Source organism: Sinohyriopsis cumingii, chromosome 2 (assembly GCF_028554795.1).
Source record: "Sinohyriopsis cumingii isolate HCF-2022 chromosome 2, ASM2855479v2, whole genome shotgun sequence".
Taxonomy (NCBI): domain Eukaryota; kingdom Metazoa; phylum Mollusca; class Bivalvia; order Unionida; family Unionidae; genus Sinohyriopsis; species Sinohyriopsis cumingii.
This window is the reverse complement of record NC_142962.1, coordinates 40421246-40441032: the sequence shown is the minus strand read 5'-3', so window position 1 is coordinate 40441032 and position 19787 is coordinate 40421246. Positions and strand designations below refer to the sequence as shown.

Here is a 19787-nt window from a genome sequence, read left to right as displayed (position 1 = left end):
ACCCACCTGCCAAAAAAAACTGGCATTCCTTTTCTAATACGTCAATCAACACATTAGTAAGTTCACACCTTTTTCATCAGAATGTATACAGGTACATATAAATAAAATGAAACTTTTCTAAGTTTGAAGTGAGGGGGCTGAAACCCCACACCTCTTTTTCACCATATCTATATTTACAATTTTATAAAAAAAAATTACCTCATAATTTGTAAAGACATATGATTAAACTTTTAATTTAATTTCATACAACTCTTGATTTTCCTTGAAATTGAGGTATCAAATGCACATTTTGCTTTTCAAAAACTGTAAATCATTCACATGGTTAATGACAGACAGCTTTTTTCAGTCCCTGAATCTATGGAGTATGACTGTTCATGAAATGTGGTACATTCAACATTTGAATAAAATTTATATTCTTATATAGTGAAAGGTCTCTGCAATCCCAATTCAGTAAAACATTAGAAGTTGTGTGCACTTTCTTTCTCTACTCCTATCTGAATATCTATCCCTAGTAATTGTCACTGAATAGGAATGAACAGGTAAATGTAGCACAGTTACTAATGGCACATCAAATATTAGCTGAACAAGTATATACAAATTTATCAAACTTACACAATTGAAAATCTGAGATTCAAATTAAATACATAAAAAGAAAAGTGTAAGTTGGTGAGGGAATATTTTCAGCATGGCAGAGTTGCTGAGATCACATCAGTTTTCTGCAACTAAAAGCCTGCACTGCTAATTTATAGCATGCTGTAAATTACTACAGATTTCCAAAGGACTTGCAAACCTTTGGCTGATTTTCTGAGTTTCTTTCACAGGTCTGTTATTGTGCTCAGTAAAATTGTATCAGAATGTCATTATAGATAAAAGTCATGTCATTTTATGTACAGTCTCTCCCAGAGTTCATAAAAGGTGACATGATATGGATGATGTCATATTGTAAGGATTACATCATTTCAATCTGTACATAAATATTGATCTTACAAAAGCACACTACCTGTAAATGTGTGTGTATTGATCTTACAAAAGCACACTACCTGTAAATGTGTGTGTATTGATCTTACAAAAGCACACTACCTGTAAATGTGTGTGTATTGATCTTACAAAAGCACACTACCTGTAAATGTGTGTGTATTGATCTTACAAAAGCACACTACCTGTAAATGTGTGTGTACTGATCTCACAAAAGCACACTACCTGTAAATGTGTGTGTACTGATCTTACAAAATCTGGCTACCTGTAAATGTGTGTGTAATGATCTTACAAAAGCAGACTATCCATATGAGTGTATATTGATCTTACAAAAGCAGACTACCTGTAAATGTGTGTCTATTGATCTTACAAATGCAGACTACCTGTAAATGTGTGTATATTGATCTTACAAAAGCAGACTATCTGTAAATGTGTGTGTATTGATCTTACAGAAGCTGACTACCTGTAAATGTGTGTGTATTGATCTTACAAAAGCTGACTACCTGTAAATGTGTGTGTATTGATCTTACAAAAGCAGACTACCTGTAAATGTGTGTTGTCACATGTTTAGGCTCGAATAAACAGTAACACAAGAAAGAGTGTAAAACAACAAGCTTTGAAAAATACAGTAATTTATTTCCCTGGAAAAATTCTGTAAAAATGAAAAAATATGAACTAATGGTTTTATAGAATCAAATCCAAATATCATCCAAGAATAATCCAAGAATAAAAGTTTAGTAATCCTAATAACAAAATGTTCTACTGATTTCAAGTTTGAATCCCGATGAAGAATCAAGATGGAAGATGATGAAGTATGGTGAAATCTGTAGTGTTGAATTCTAAAGTACCTTGTAGAAACAAGAATTTTCACTCCAGTTTATAATAGCTGAATAATTTTTTATATAAAAAACTGTCCTTGTTGATCAATTTCACATGAGAACACATATTTTACAGAAAAATAACAGAATTAATCCTTTGAATCCAACTAATTTGAAATAACTCCAAACAGCACAACATACAACTTCTAGTGTAAGAAAAGGCCCAGCTGAAACTGAGATTAATTCTCCAAAACATGGGTTATATAGTCTTTGTAAAACATAAACGAGGGGTCACATGATCATCTTCTGAAGTTTATAGAATCTAAATACCTTTAAGGGTCACGTACACCCAGTGTGACCCTGATGAAAACCAATATCTTACTCTAACAAATAAAATTTAAAAAATTGTTTACATCTTAAACACCAAATCCCATCATGACCTGGACAACAATCATTTTAAAATAAAATAGAACTTGTTTACGATGGTTGCTACAAATTTTTAAACAAGGTCAGGATTTAGATCAACACCTGGTGTTTATAAACAATCAGTCAAGGTCAAACTATTTTATAAACAAAAATATCATCTCTAGTGAATACATTTACATTACAATATCATGTATTGAAAAATAAAATAAAAGTTTAAAACTGACAAACAATTAAAACGAAATAAATAAATATTAAATCAGATATAATTAAATCAAATATTCATAACAGTGTGTATTGATCTTACAAAAGGAGACTACCTGTAAATGTGTGTCTATTGATCTTACAGAAGCACACTACCTGTAAATGTGTGTGTATTGATATTACAAAAGCTGACTACCTGTAAACATGTGTGTACTGATCTTACAAAAGCAGACTACCTGTAAATGTGTGTGTATTGATTTACAAAAGCTGACTACCTGTAAATGTGTGTGTATTGATCTCACAAAAGCTGACTACCTGTAAATGTGTGTATACTGATTTTACAAAAGCCCACTATCTGTAAATGTGTGTGTATTGATCTTACAAGAGCAGACTACCTGTAAGTGTGTGTATATTGATCTTACAAAAGCACACTACCCATAAATATGTGTATATTGATCTTACAAGAGCAGACTACCTTTAAATGTGTGTATATTGATCTTACAAAAGCATTTACCTATAAATGTGTGTGTATTGATCTCGCAAATGTTGACTAACTGTAAATATGTGTGTATTGATCTCACAAAAGCACACTACCTGTAAATGTGTGTGCATTGATCTTACAAAAGCTGACTACCTGTAAATGTGTGTGTATTGATCTCACGAAAGCTGACTACCTGTAAACGTGTGTGTATTGATCTCACAAAAGTTGAATACCTGTAAATGTGCATTTATTGATCTCACAAAAGCTGATTACCTGTAAATGTGTGTTTATTTACCTCACAAAAGCTGACTACTTGTAAATGTGTGTGTATTGATCTCACAAAAGTTGACTACCTGTAAATATATGTGTATTAATCTCACAAAAGCTGACTACTTGTAAATGTGTGTATATTGATCTTACAAACCAGACTACCCGTAAATATATGTATATAGATCTTACAAAAGCACACTATCTGTAAATGTGTATGTTTTGCTCTCACAGAAGTTGACTACCTGTAAATGTGTATGTATTGATCTCACAAATGTTGACTGCCTGTAAATGTGTGTTATTGATCTCACAAAGGCAGACTACCTGTAAATATGTGTGTAATCATCTTACATAAGCACACTACCTTGTATTGATCTTACAAAAGCAGACTACCTGTATATGTGTGTGCACTGATACCTGTAAATATATGTGTATTGGTCTTACATAAGCAGACTACCTGTTTGTTTGTTTGTTTGCTGTGGGGTTTAAAGCTATTTTTCAGCACACGATAGGCTATGCATGGTGGCCAGCATTAATGGTAGAGGAAGAACCCAAGAAAACCCCAGGAAGAACCACCGACCCACAAGAAGCTACTGACAAGCTTTCTCACATACCCATATTGGCCAAATCTGAAACTCGAACCCACGCAGACAGAGGTGAGATGGCAGTGAATCGTAACGGAGAGCACTTTAGAGCAGACTACCTGTAAATGTGTGTGTCGATCTCATAAAAGCAGACTACCCATAAAATGTGTGTGTATTGATCTTACAAAAGCACACTACCTGTACATGTGTGTGCATTGATCTTACAAAAGCACACTACCTGTAAATGTGTGTATTGATCTTACAAAAGCTGACTACCTGTATATGTGTGTGCATTGATCTTACAAAAGCAGACTATCCATAAATGTGTGTGTATTGATCTAAAAAGAGCTGACTACCTGTACATGTGTGTATTGATCTTACAAAAGCAGACTACCTGTAAATGGGAGTGTATTACCTCATCTGTTAACCGCTTGAAGTTCGATCTTTTGCAAAATAATGTGCCTGTAGATAAGGGTATAGATCATACTTGTTCTACTTATTATTTCAACCAGAGTGTAGACAATGATCTGTTAATATCTTATACACCAGAGCGTAGACAATGATCTGTTAGTATCTTATACATCAGAGTGTAGACAATGATCTGTTAATATCTTATACACCAGAGTGTAGAGAATGATCTGTTAGTATATTATACACCAGAGTGTAGACAATGATCTGTTAGTATATTATACACCAGAGTGTAGACAATGATCTGTTAATATCTTATACACCAGAGTGTAGACAATGATCTGTTAAAATCTTATACACCAGAATGTAGACAATGATCTGTTAATATCTTATACACCAGAGTGTAGACAATGGTCTGTTAATATGTTATACACCAGAGTGTAGACAATGATCTGTTAAAATCTTATACACTAGAATGTAGACACTGAGCTGTTAATATCTTATACAGCAGAGTGTAGACAATGATCTGTTAGCATATTATACACCAGAGTGTAGACAATGATCTGTTAATATCTTATACACCAGAGTGTAGACACTGATCAGTCAGTATATTATACACCAGAGTGTAGACAATGATCTGTTAATATGTTATACACCAGAGTGTAGACAATGATCTGTTAAAATCTTATACACCAGAATGTAGACACTGAGCTGTTAATATCTTATACACCAGAGTGTAGACAATGATCTGTTAATATGTTATACACCAGAGTGTAGACAATGATCTGTTAAAATCTTATGCACCAGAATGTAGACACTGAGCTGTTAATATCTTATACACCAAAGTGTAGACAATGATCTGTTAATATCTTCTACACCAGAGTATAGACAATGATCTGTTAGTATCTTATACACCAGAAGATCTGGATCTACCCTTGATCACAGTCTGATGCACCTTATACATTTTTAGATCCAGTAGATATGTGATAAAATTAATATTCAGACCTATTTTAGTATAAAATAATTAATGTAAAGTCAAGGCTGGACACACAACTACTTGAAATATCCCATAACTGTTTCCTTCACTTTAAAGTACAAGTACCATATCATAAACTTTAGAACATTCACAAACATAAATATATTTGCAAGTTGAGTGAATCAACTAGACTTCTGTCACTTTTACTGATGCATATATTAACATCATACATGCAAATTAAGGCAATGAGAAAGTTTCATGAATCTCATGAATATATTTATCAAATTCCTTTACAGTTAAATATGATAATAATGAATCTATGGATAAAGTTATACAAATACATTAATTAATTATGCATGTCCCATCTCTGCATTCTGAACAAGAATTTAATTTAATATTAGTGATGGACAAAACTTACTCATAGGCTTTTTTTAATATTAGTGATGGACAAAACTTACTCATAGGCTTTTTTTAATATTAGTGATGGACAAAACTTACTCATAGGCTTTTTTTAATATTAGTCATGGACAAAACTTACTCATAGGCTTTTTTAAATATTAGTGATGGACAAAACTTACTCATAGGCTTTTTTAAATATTAGTGATGGACAAAACTTACTCATAGGCTTTTTTTAATATTAGTGATGGACAAAACTTACTCATAGGCTTTTTTTAATATTAGTGATGGACAAAACTTACTCATAGGCTTTTAAATGCTCCTGATGAAGAATATATCTTGGTACCCAGTAGGCTCGTAGTCTACGGAGGACATCATACTGGGTGCGGATAAAAATGGTGTGACTCAGAGTAGAATTACTGGAAGCTCTTGCAATTTGTTCCTTAGCATCTTTGGTAAGATTTAGTTTGTACTTGTCCTTAATATCCCTGTATAAATGAAACAAATTTGACTATTAGCAATTGCAGAAAGTATATTGGTTTTTATCTCAATATCAACAATTACAGAAAGTGTATTGGTTTTGTATATCAATATGAGTAAACACAGAAAGTGTATTAGTAAGTATATCAATATCAGCAATTACAGAAAGTTTATTGGTTTTGCATATCAATGTCGTCAATTACAGAAAGTGTATTGGTTTTGTATATCCATGTCAGCAATTACAGAAAGTTTATTGGCTTTGTATTTCAATGTTAGCAATTACAGAAAGTGTATTGGTTTTGTATATCAATATGAGTAAATACAGAAAGTGTTTTAGTAAGTATATCAATATCAGCAATTACAGAAAGTGTATTGGTTTTGCATATCAATGTCAGCAATTACAAAAAGTGTATTGGTTTTGTATATCAATATGAGTAAATACAGAAAGTGTTTTAGTAAGTATATCAATGTCAGCAATTCCAGAAAGTGTATTGTTTTTGAATATCAATGTCAGCAATTACAAAAAGTGTATTGGTTTTGTATATCAGTGTCAGCAATTAGAGAAAGTGTGTTAGTATGTATATCAATGTCAGCAATTCCAGAAAGTGTATTGTTTTTGAATATCAATGTCAGCAATTACAAAAAGTGTATTGGTTTTGTATATCAATATGAGTAAATACAGAAAGTGTTTTAGTAAGTATATCAATGTCAGCAATTCCAGAAAGTGTATTGTTTTTGAATATCAATGTCAGCAATTACAAAAAGTGTATTGGTTTTGTATATCAGTGTCAGCAATTAGAGAAAGTGTGTTAGTATGTATATCAATGTCAGCAATTCCAGAAAGTGTATTGGTTTTGTATAGCAATATGAGCAATTACAGAAAGTGTATTAGTACGTATATCAATGTCAGAATTACACAAAGTGTATTTGTTTTGCATAACAATCTCAGCAATTCCAGAAAGTGTATTGGTTTTGTATATCAATGTCAGCAATTACAGAAAGTTTATTGGTTTTGTATTTCAATGTTAGCAATTACAGAAAGTGTATTGGTTTTGCATATCAATGTCAGCAATTACATAAAGTGTCTTAGTATGTATATCAATGTTAGCAATTCCAGAAAGTGTATTGGTTTTGTATATCAATATGAGTAAATACAGAAAGTGTTTTAGTAAGTATATCAATATCAGCAATTACAGAAAGTGTATTGGTTTTGCATATCAATGTCAGCAATTCCAGAAAGTGTATTGTTTTTGAATATCAATGTCAGCAATTACAAAAAGTGTATTGGTTTTGTATATCAATATGAGTAAATACAGAAAGTGTTTTAGTAAGTATATCAATGTCAGCAATTCCAGAAAGTGTATTGTTTTTGAATATCAATGTCAGCAATTACAAAAAGTGTATTGGTTTTGTATATCAGTGTCAGCAATTAGAGAAAGTGTGTTAGTATGTATATCAATGTCAGCAATTCCAGAAAGTGTATTGGTTTTGTATAGCAATATGAGCAATTACAGAAAGTGTATTAGTACGTATATCAATGTCAGAATTACACAAAGTGTATTTGTTTTGCATAACAATCTCAGCAATTCCAGAAAGTGTATTGGTTTTGTATATCAATGTCAGCAATTACAGAAAGTTTATTGGTTTTGTATTTCAATGTTAGCAATTACAGAAAGTGTATTGGTTTTGCATATCAATGTCAGCAATTACATAAAGTGTCTTAGTATGTATATCAATGTTAGCAATTCCAGAAAGTGTATTGGTTTTGTATATCAATGTCAGCAATTACAGAAAGTGTGTTAGTATGTATATCAATGCCAGGAATTACAGAAAGTGTATTGATTTTGTATAGCAATATCAGCAATTACAGAAAGTGTATTAGTATGTATATCAATGTCAGCAATTACAGAAAGTATATTAGTATGTATATCAATATCAGTAATTACAGAAAGTGTATTGGTTTGTATATCAATAGGAGAAGATACTCTGGCAGAAATGCACTAGCTCCACCTGAGCAAACTGTCCATGCACAATATCAGCCAATACCCATTAAACATCAGCAAGTACACATACAATATCAGCCAATACACATTAAATAACAGCTAATATACATAAATATCAGCCAATATACATACAATATCAGCCAATACACATTCAATATCAACCAATACACAGCAAATAGCTTAATTATTACTACTGGTCTTTTTCATGAACCTGTTGTAAAGGAGGACAAGGTTGAAATGAATGTTGTGCTATAGAAACAATGCAAGTCAGTCAAACCTGTCCTAACTGTGACCTTAATATAGCAGTCACCTGGTCACAATGGCAATTCTAATTTCCACATGGACATATTTTATACATAAATGTACAGTGGAAACATCTCTTATCTCACTGTACTCAAGTCACATGGTCAGTGTAAATCAAAAGTGTCAGTCAATAGGTCAAATCTGAAAGCAATGAAGTTTTTATCATTAGGGACTGACCGTTTAATGGGGGATGGGGGGGCTAAGATTTTTAAAACAAAATTTCCTGGTGTAAACATTGCTTTGAAACATATATTTGTTCTGAATTGAAGAAAATGAACCATTCATTATATTAATTGAAAAAATGATCTAGCAATAAAACAGAAAAGGTATCCTGGTTGGGAGTCACCTTTTGTGCCAGTGTGACAGTTATATGTCAGTATCTTCATCTATTTGATCTGTCATTGAATACATACATCTCTGATTAAAATAAACATTAACCTCCAAGGAGATACAAGTTACATCCATTTTCATGGGGATGTGGGGTCATACAAGATTTACAAAAATTGACAGTAATGGCAATCAAAGATTTGGTTCATATAAACTAATAATAGCCACACTGAGCTTCTTTTTCTTCCTTATGCACCATAGACTTCTGACATAAAGTGACTGTCATTTATCTTGGCAAGTTAAGCAACTGGTTAATCCAGATATTGTCTGAAGTGTGAAGAGCTGTCTTAATTCTAATCATACAAATTGGCTGAACAAAAACTCAATCCTGTCCCAGAATTATGTGTGTGCTGTCAATTAGTAGTGAAATTAGTGGTTTTGCCATTGTACACAAAGCAAACTATGATCAGTGTTTATTGCTTTTTTTCAGAGTTAATGATGGTATAATTTACAGGTTGGATTAAAGTAAGGAGGATACAGTATTCTTATGCAGAAGGTAACTTTGGGAAAGAAGAACAGCAGCATTTATTTTATGCCTATGTTGAATAGTGCAATAAACTAAACATGTTGAATAATGATGACAATAATACTACTACTACTACCGCTACTACTAATGATAATGATCATAATAATAAGAATGGCATTTGGTGCATGGTATTTTTTCAAAAATCAAGTCTGAAAAGTGAACCTGCTTCCAAAGGTCACCTGTATACAAAAGTAAGTTTGACTTTTTCCCTTGGGTGGCTGCCATTGATTGTTTTGACTGTAATTCAAATGTTTCTCTGAAAAGCAACATTCATGTACATTTATTAAGCATCAACATTTCATTCCAAACAAATCTCACAACCCTGTGTATTCTCATAACTACCATTTTTGTCAAAACCATGACAAGGGGAATGTGAGCCATTCTTTAGAGTTACATAAACAGAATATATCATAATTTTTGCTTTCTTTTTAGTATACTGTATACTAATTTGACAAGTGTATGTTTTATTTATAGCACTGGGTCATGTTTGCTAAGCCCCATGTATAAGCTATAATCTACCTGTCTTGGGAATATTATCATGGTATTGTGTCTGATCTCTAAACATTGCCACAGGGTTAGTGTTGAACTCTTACATGAGGCTTCCATGACCAGCCAGAGACAAGAAACTTGAGTTAGCAAAGGTGACTGGTCATGTCACTTAACAAAGGCTTGCCATTATCACACCTATATGTTAAAGGTTAGTTCAAGTATCAAAAGGAAAGTCCACAGGGTGAACGAGGCAAGTTCTTATCCATCCCCACATTGACAGACAGCAAGAGAGACACTGTCTGCCAAGTTTGATTGGATCAGTCCACAGTGATATCCAACCAAAAATTGATACAGAGGACATGAGTACAATTCAGACCTGAATATCACCTTCCCAACTCATGAGAGTAATTCAGTGTTTACCTGAAAGGATTGCAGATCAATAGGGTTTACTCCGAGAAAGAAGCCATTCGTAATCTGGTGGCAGAACTAAGAGGTAGATTCTAAAGAAAGACAAAGCTTTGAAAAGGTCAGTAAGTTATTTGCTTGATTTTGCAGAATATTATGGCAGCATAATTGTAATTATTTGTAGTATGTACACTTAATTACTAGCATTGTTTAGTATCAAGAATTACCTTTGCAGTGTTTCATTTACATGCAAATTTGAGAAATGGGCTTGAGCCTTAGGTAGAAGATTATTAGATGTGAGGCAGAATTATGTAGATTGTTAGCTTGTGGTCAGAATTAATTTTGTAATTTGCTATTAGGTTACTTTGTAGTAAACCAGTGCATTTATTAATGCATTATGTTAGAATTTACACATGCATGAATTGTGAATTTGGAAAATGGTTGAAGTATGTAAGATTAGTTAATATGGATGTATGCATGTAACAGAGCATGGATATTTGAATAGTTGCATATTTTGTATGAGTGTAAGGCAAAGAAATGCATCTGATTATTTTGATATTGTTTAGCATAATGGGATTAGGAATATGTACTGATGTGATGGAATTTATTGATGTATGTATAAGAAGTAATTGATACCATGCTGTATTAGGATGTTTGTTTTAAACATACAAGAATGTATGGGTATCTCAATGTGAACAAATGTGTGACTGAAGAAATTTAATAGCCATTATCTAATGATAGGCTGGGTGTCATGTGAGATAAGAGAGCTAAGGAAAAAGACTGTACCATCATTGTGTTTTCACAGGAAGCTTTCTAGGGGACTGAGAAATGCCAGTTCCATTGAGTCCCAAGTCTTCAAGAGTTGGAGACAAAATTGAGACTGTAGCAGAGACAGTCGAAGTCAGTGGAGTGTAGTCATGTGAGAGGAAGTAGAGGAGGAGAAGGAATCTAGAGAAAGTCAAGGAGAAAGAGGAGAAGGAATTTGGAGAATGGTCGAGGAGGAAGAGGAGAAGGAATTTGAAGAAATAGGAGAGAGAAAGGATACCACAGATGAGTAGAAATACAAGGACAGGTGAAAATCAATCTCATACTGCTAATTAAGTGATGCAATATGCTTATTAAAGGGTCGAGTGGAATGAGTGGAATTGGAAATTTGAGTGATTTGATTACTGAATTGTTATTAAATTGTTATTCATTAAATTTCAACCTTTTTGTATGTTTAACCATCTAACCGTTGGCATTGCTGACTAGGGGCTCAGAGTTTTACCTCCATCTTTCACTAAATTTAACTTCCAACAAAATAGAGCCTGGTTGGGACTTCTATAATAGTTTAAATAAATATTGGGAGCACCCTACCCAAACCATACACTTTGTCACACACTGTTCTCCTGAAGACTTTAATTTTGAACTTGGATAAATATGTACATTATCATGCACCAGAATATAAAGAAATATCCAATTCAGATGACTGTAGAATGAATTTATTTGTCTTTCCTTCTAAAAGAGGTGATCTGGCCAATATATATGGACAGAAATGTATCCACATAGACTGGGCTTTCTCAGTAATGTCTCTTTATTTTCAGCAAATTGCATGAGTGATTGCACATACTACAATCCCTGGTTTTGCTAAAGGTATTAAAGAAAGAGTTTGTTACAAGGAGGTTACTACCTGAATAGACTGTTCCGTTTTTCCATAATCTCCACTTCATCACAGTTTTCCATGGTGTCCTTGAAAAACTCACAGTCAAGCCAGAAGTTGACAAGCTGACTTCCTGCTGTGTCTGCAAGGAACTGCTGGAAATTTTCCATCCCAACATACTATACAGCAATAAAATGGGTGATCCATTAAAACCATATTTAAAATAAATTACAATGCACATTTTACACATTTATCATTTACTTAGCAATTCATTTACAACAACTTTGTGAATTAGGACAAAAACTATGTGAAATACCCTTTCGTGAATACAATACAACAATTAGGTTGTCAATTATATTGTCTCTGTCAAGAAGCATGAGTTCTCTATGACACAGTGTTATCAATGCTACAGGAAAAATGATGAAATCATGATGATAACACAATTTACAACAGCAGGTCATGAATTTTACTGCCATAAATTTTGAAGTTTGACTGATCTGAGTGCACATTATAATTGCAATTGTGTTAAAATATTATTTTGGTACTAAGAAGACAAGTGGTTTAAAATATTATTTTGAGACTTTGAAGACAGGTGTGTTAAAATGTTATTTTGGTACTCAGAAGACAGGTGAGCTCAGATGTTATTTTGGTACTTAGAAGACAGGTGTGTTAAAATGTTATTTTGGGTATTTAGAAGACAGGTGTGTCAAGATGTTATTTTGGTACTTAGAAGACAGGTGGGTTAAAATGCTAATTTGGTACATAAAAGACAGGTGTGTTAAGATGTTATTTTGGTACATAGAAGACAGGTGTGTTAAGATGTCATGTTGGTACATAGAAAACAGGTGGGTTAAAATGCTAATTTGGTACATAGAAGACAGGTGTGTTAAGATGTTAGTTTTGTACTTAGAAGACAGGTGTGTTAAGATGTTATTTTTGTACTTAGAAGACAGGTGTGTTAAGATGTTATTTTTGTACTTAGAAGACAGGTGTGTTAAGATGTTATTTTGGTACTTAGAACAGACAGAAGCAATAAAGTGTAACATACGCTGCCAAGTAACTGTTCTTTCAACTGCTGAAATGACATTTTCAATCGTCCTTCCAGATTTTTTACATCTGTTTCCGTCTGCTCCTCACTAACCCCTTCATCATCAAATGTCACATACACCTGGCCATTAGGTTCAGGTTCCTCTTCCCCCAACATATAGTCAAAGTCTCCAAAGATTGGCTGGTTCATGAAGTCCTCATAATTAATAGGTGCTGACAATGCTCTGAAATTGTAAATACATTGGAAATTTTGAATACAGTCAAACATCAAGGATCCAGAAATACATTGGAAAATGTGAATATAGTCAAACATCAAGGATCCAGAAATACACTGGCAATTGTGAATATAGTCAAACATCAAGGATCCAGAAATACACTGGCAATTGTGAATACAGTTGAACATCAAAGATCCAGAAATATACTGGCAATTGTAAATATAGTTGAACATCAAAGATCCAGAAATATACTGGCAATTGTGAATACAGTCAAACATCAAAGATCCAGAAATACATTGGAAATTGTGAATATAGTCAACCATCAAAGCTCCAGAAATACACTGGCAATTGTGAATACAGTCAAACATTAAAGATCCAGAAATACACTGGCAATTGTGAATACAGTCAAACATCAAAGATCCAGAAATACACTGGCAATTGTGAATACAGTCAAACATCAAAGATCAAGACTACTAATGAACAAGATTCCATTGTACAGATGATAGCTTGTCCAAAAATTAAGCAGGTTACCGATAACTGCTGATTTTTCTGCAAATCATGAAATCAACTTTGTTTTTGAGGATTTTAAGCTAGAATTGGTAGTTTTACAAATTATTTTTAGAACATATAGATTTTTTTAAAAATTGTATATGGAGATGTTTCATTCTGACCTGTAAACACATCCAATATATACCTAATCAGAAGTGAAAGAATTATTTGCCCAAACAAGATACAATGTTAATTTTTCTTTTCATAATTTTTCATTATTTATTTTATGAAAAATGACATTGATATTAGCAATGAGATTGGTAGATGGAGCTTGGGTCTTATTTTCTTTCTTGTTCCTGTTTCATTAGATCTTTAACTTTAAGGTTTTGCAGCAATGAATCCTTTGCCCAAAAGGACCCATGAATTTCATTGAATCCCCTGACCAAATGGGACTCATAAATCTCAATGAATCCTTTGCCCCAAAAGGACCCATGAATCTCAGTGAATCCTTTGCCCCAAAAGGACCCATGAATCTCAATGAATCCCCTGACCAAATGGGACCCATGAATCTCAATGAATCCCCTGACCAAATGGGACCCATGAATTTCAATGAATCCCATGACCAAATGGGACCCATGAATCTCAATGAATCCTTTGCCCAAAAAGGACCCATGAATCTCAATGAATCCTTTGCCCAGAAAGAACCCATGAATCTCAATGAATCCTTTGCCCCAAAAGAACCCATGAATCTCAATGAATCCCCTGACCAAATGGGACCCATGAATTTCAGTGAATCCCCTGACAAAATGGGACCCATGAATCTCAATGAATGCCCTGACCAAATGGAATCCATGAACCAAAGTGAACTCATGCTGATGAGAAATTGAGACGTGAACATCTCAGACATTTCCCTCAAACATTTTTTGGATCAGCAAATTGTAAAGATTACCAGGTACTGAGAATGAGCTCTCTTCTACTAAGCATGGATTCTGACATTGTAAGATCTCCACAGTGTTTCAAAAATGTAAGTAAGCAAATACAAAAATACCAATCTTCCACAGCACGACACTCTTTGACAAGGTAGAACATCATGTTCAGTGAAATATTTGTCACTATTCATTTTTAGGTAAATTTATTATTTTAAATATTTCCATATTTACATGTCACAATTTTCCATTGACATTTCATTAAATCCCCACAAGATAACTTTTTTCCAGTTATTAACTTGGTTGCAAAAACTGAAAATTAAACAACAATGAAATTTCCTCATGCATGGTAGACAAGAACCAATAGAATAAAATCAGCATCCACTGTTAGTATTAGACAGGTGTTATCTACACAAAATACATTTTTAATAAAATCATGAATTGATGATTGTCCTTTGTAGACAGGTACCTTGGTATAGGAGTGTCTATTGCATAAGGATGCTAATAGGGATTTTTAAACTATTTTATTATAAGGTTGTAAGATTCAATATACACTTTAGCACTAATCCCCACCCCCACTCTCCTGTTAAACTAACCAACAATTTAAGCTTTAAAATGGCATACTGGGAGGCATGTAAATTAATCATTTAAATAATTATATCACCAGTTGCCTTAAATCATGACAAATATTTGTTTTTCAATGAAAACTTCCTTAGATCCAATGAGTGAACATGAAACAGACAGCTGAAAAATAGAGCTTTTCCAGGAGCCAATCCTGAGTAAATATTACATCAGTCTGTCAGTATAATCCCATTGAAGTTCTTTGTGTAAACATGAATGCCTGATCTAGAAGATATCAAACCTGTCAATTAAATTAAACTATTTACACAGTATAAATCATTTAGAAATCTGTAGTACATCAAGGTATACATTTCATTATAAATAAATCTTCTAGCACTTAAACATGTTGATTTACTTTATTCCTGATATAATTTTAGCACCTGTAATGAAAATAACAGAGCCCCCCCCCAATACTAAATGCCACTGTCATATCTCAGATACCATGGGCAGGGGACGCTGTGTCTCCCACCCTCCAAAATCTGGGGACCACACAACATTTGAAAGGAAAGGGACAAAGGAAAAGTATAATGAACAAGTAATGTAAAATAAATATAAGATATTCTTATTTGCTTCAACAGGTTTGCCACCTTAACTTTGTTGTCTGCCAGTTTCAAAATTTTCTATGATATTTTCCTTGGACACTTACATTATTGCAATATAAGTTTCATCATGTGCTTGAGTAACTCATGAAAATATTAACTTGTTTGAATATCTGGTTAACCTGAAATGATCGGCACCATAGAATTTTCCACTTCAGATCTTGCCCTGATTTAAGTATTTGTTCACTCATTATATACCAGCATTTAGGATAGTAAATAATAATCTTTCCTTTTACTACTTAATAAATCACTCTCTAATTGACAAATTGTGTATTTGTACCAATTTAGTCTCTTTTGTCATTAATTCAACCTCAAAATAAATTAAATCTTCATTGCCATATCTTCATTCAGTGACTTTAACCTGGCTGTCATCATAGAATTATCAATACGTACATTGATATGGTAGAATTATCAATATGTACACTGATACGGTAGAATTATCAATATGTACACCAATATGGTAAAATTATTAATATGTACATTGATATGGTAGAATTATCAATATGTACACCAATATGGTAGAATTATCAATATGTACACCAATACAGTAGAATTATTAATATGTACACCAATATGGTAGAATTATCAATATGTACACCAATATGGTAGAATTATTAATATGTACATTGATATGGTAGAATTATTAATATGTACACCAATATGGTAGAATTATCAATATGTACATTGATATGGTAGAATTATCAATATGTACACCAATATGGTAAAATTATTAATATGTACATTGATATGGTAGAATTATCAATATGTACATTGATATGGTAGAATTATCAATATGTACACCAATATGGTAGAATTATTAATATGTACATTGATATGGTAGAATTATCAATATGTACACCAATAAGGTAGAATTATCAATATGTACACCAATATGGTAGAATTATTAATATATACATGAATATGGTAGAATTATTAATATGTACACCAATATGGTAGAATTATCAATATGTACATTGATACGGTAGAATTATCAATATGTACACCAATATGGTAGAATTATTAATATGTACATTGATATGGTAGAATTATCAATATGTACACCAATAAGGTAGAATTATCAATATGTACACCAATATGGTAGAATTATTAATATGTACACGAATATGGTAGAATTATTAATATGTACACTGATATGGTAGAATTATCAATAAATCCAAATATTGATGAATCATTTCACCACTATTAATAACGGTAAAGTTAAAAGGTACCATATCCATGGTTCTATCCTTTTCTGGTTGTTGTTGTTGTTATTTTGTGTTTAATGCCATTTCTCAGTGCAAGATAGGCTATACATGGTGGCCAGTGTAACTGGTGGAGGAAGAACCCAGGAAAAACTCTGGTAAGAACCACTGATCTACAGGAACCTACTGGCAGCTTTCTCACATACCCACATTGGCCAAGCCAGAGACTCAAACCCACGCAGACAGAGGTGAGATGGCAGTGATCAACAAAGGTGAGTACTTTAGACCACTCAGCCAGCCACTACAGGGGTCACCATACTTTTCTGGTACACTAGATAAAATCTAATGTACAGCTATTTTTTCAGGTCTAAATTTGGCAACTACCTGCGAAACTCTAGCACTAACCATTATGCTGCTTACAGTTGGATACCCTTTATACTTGAGAAAATAAGTCAGAAGAAAGACTAATAACCTTGCTTGTCTCCGAAACTGTTCCTCTGCATCTGAGGTAGGTTGTTTCTTGTTCTTGACATACTTAGATGAATGCCTGCTGACATGGGATTTGCTGCCAGCTGGATCTGAAGATGAAAAGTCACAAATCTGTGTTACAACAGGTCTTAACACAAAATTCTCACAAATCTGTATTACAAAAGGTCTTAACATAAAATTCTCACAAATCTGTATTACAAAAGGTCTTAACACAAAATTCTCACAAATCTGTATTACAAAAGGTCTTAACATAAAATTCTCACAAATCTGTATTACAAAAGGTCTTAACGTAAAATTCTCACAAATCTGTATTACAAAAGGTCTTAACATAAAATTCTCACAAATCTGTATTACAAAAGGTCTTAACATAAAATTCTCACAAATCTGTATTACAAAAGGTCTTAACATAAAATTCTCACAAATCTGTATTACAAAAGGTCTTAACATAAAATTCTCACAAATCTGTATTACAAAAGGTCTTAACATAAAATTCTCACAAATCTGTATTACAAAAGGTCTTAACATAAAATTCTCACAAATCTGTGTTACAATAGGTCTTAACATAAAATTCTCACAAATCTGTGTTACAACAGGTCTTAACATAAAATTCTCACAGATCTGTATTACAAAAGGTCTTAACATACAATTCTCACAAATCTGTGTTACAACAGGTCTTAACATAAAATTCTCACAAATCTGTGTTACAACAGGTCTTAACATAAAATTCTCACAAATCTGTGTTACAAAAGGTCTTAACATAAAATTCTCACAAATCTGTGTTACAAAAGGTCTTAACATAAAATTCTCACAAATCTGTGTTACAAAAAGTCTTGCTAATTTGTTACATATGTTCTTAACATGGAACCTTTTCACTTATTAAATAAAGATGGCCATTAATCATCAACTCTGATTAAACAAAATTTAACAAAATAGTACAAATCAAATGCTGACTAACAAATTATGTATTATTCTTGTCTCAAATAAAATTCTGTAATAATGAAGACGTCTGTAGTCTCTTATGGTTATTTATAATTTGTGTGTGTGTGTGTGTGTCTGTGTGTGTGCAATCACCATTAAAAGATTGATTGCCATTTCATTAGTCCTGTATTTTCAAGTGGGTATGGTTGGGTTTTTTATGGCACAGCAGCACAAGTAAGTTATATAGTGCCAAGGCAATGGAAGTAAAGTATCTTTCCCCCAGGACACACTACAGTATCCAACCTAGGATGCTCTTGTGGTAGATTCAAACCCTGTTGCAATCCAGCAAAAAAATCACTGAGCCAGAATAGATCCTACATTAACTTGGTATATTGCATTATGTTTAGACTTGTTTACAATATCTCAAATCATAACAACACATTTTTCAAAGAGGGGAATAATTATTTATGATTGATGGCATTGGAAAATGAAAAGTCTCATTAGTTTCCTATTAAGTGGAAATAATTTAAACTGGACTAGTCTATAAGGTCTTTTTTGACAGCCCACTGGATTGTCATCTGATATTTTTGGTAGCCTGTGGATTGCCATCTGATTTTTTGGTAGCCTGTGGATTGCCATCTGATTTTTGGTAGCCCATGGATTGGTATCTCATTTTTAGTAGCCCATGGATTGCCATCTGATTTTTTGGTAGCCTGTGGATTGCCATCTGATTTTTGGTAGCCCATGGATTGCTATCTCATTTTCAGTAGCTCATGGATTGCCATTTGATTTTTAGTTGCCCATTGGATTTTTATCTGATTTCTAAATTTATTTTACCCATGAAGACACAACATAGTTTAAGCTGATGACATACCTATCTGAGGATCAAACTGGACTTTTGCAGGATCATTTGAGAAGCTTACATCACGCCTGCCATCAGAATAAATTCCACCTTTTGGATTAATCTTCATGGGAGGGATGTCAAACCTAAAATAAATCAAAATATACATTCTATTATTTCAAATTAATACTTAAACCCTTGTTTCACTTGATATCCTTCTAAAGTAGAATATGAGACTGAAATTTTAAAATAAAGTCTTAAATTATTTGGAATTAAATTAGCTACAATAACTCTGTCTCAAGATATTATGATAAAATTATTTCAGATTTATCAGTCATTAACATACCATGGGAAATAGTGTGATTGCTATGATATTCAGTCATTCTATGTTACATGGATCAGAAATGAAACAATGTGATTGCTGTGATATTCAAACATTCAATGTTACATGGATCAGAAATGAAACAATGTGATTGCTATGATATTCAGTCATTCTATGATAGATGGATCAGAAATGAAACAATGTGATTGCTATGATATTCAGTCATTCTATGCCATGTGGCTTATTAATCAAATATCATTGTTACTTTATTCAGTCATTCTATGCTAGATGGATCATTAATGAAATACTGTGATTGCTACTATATTCAGTCATTCTATGTTACATGGATTGGAA

At 32.8% G+C, this 19787-nt stretch overlaps 1 protein-coding gene across 1 annotated transcript in view; it reads right to left on the bottom strand.

Moving 5' to 3' along the window:
• The window catches only part of LOC149804700 (uncharacterized), a 190878-nt gene that overhangs the window by 105908 nt on the left and 65183 nt on the right, over positions 1–19787 (bottom strand). The window contains exons 6-10 of the mRNA XM_089943218.1: positions 19145–19257; positions 17336–17441; positions 12813–13035; positions 11795–11943; positions 5835–6020 (exon numbers count right to left, since the gene is read on the bottom strand). Coding sequence (XP_089799344.1) covers positions 5835–6020; positions 11795–11943; positions 12813–13035; positions 17336–17441; positions 19145–19257 — 777 coding nt within the window. The remainder of the gene's footprint in view (positions 1–5834; positions 6021–11794; positions 11944–12812; positions 13036–17335; positions 17442–19144; positions 19258–19787) is intronic.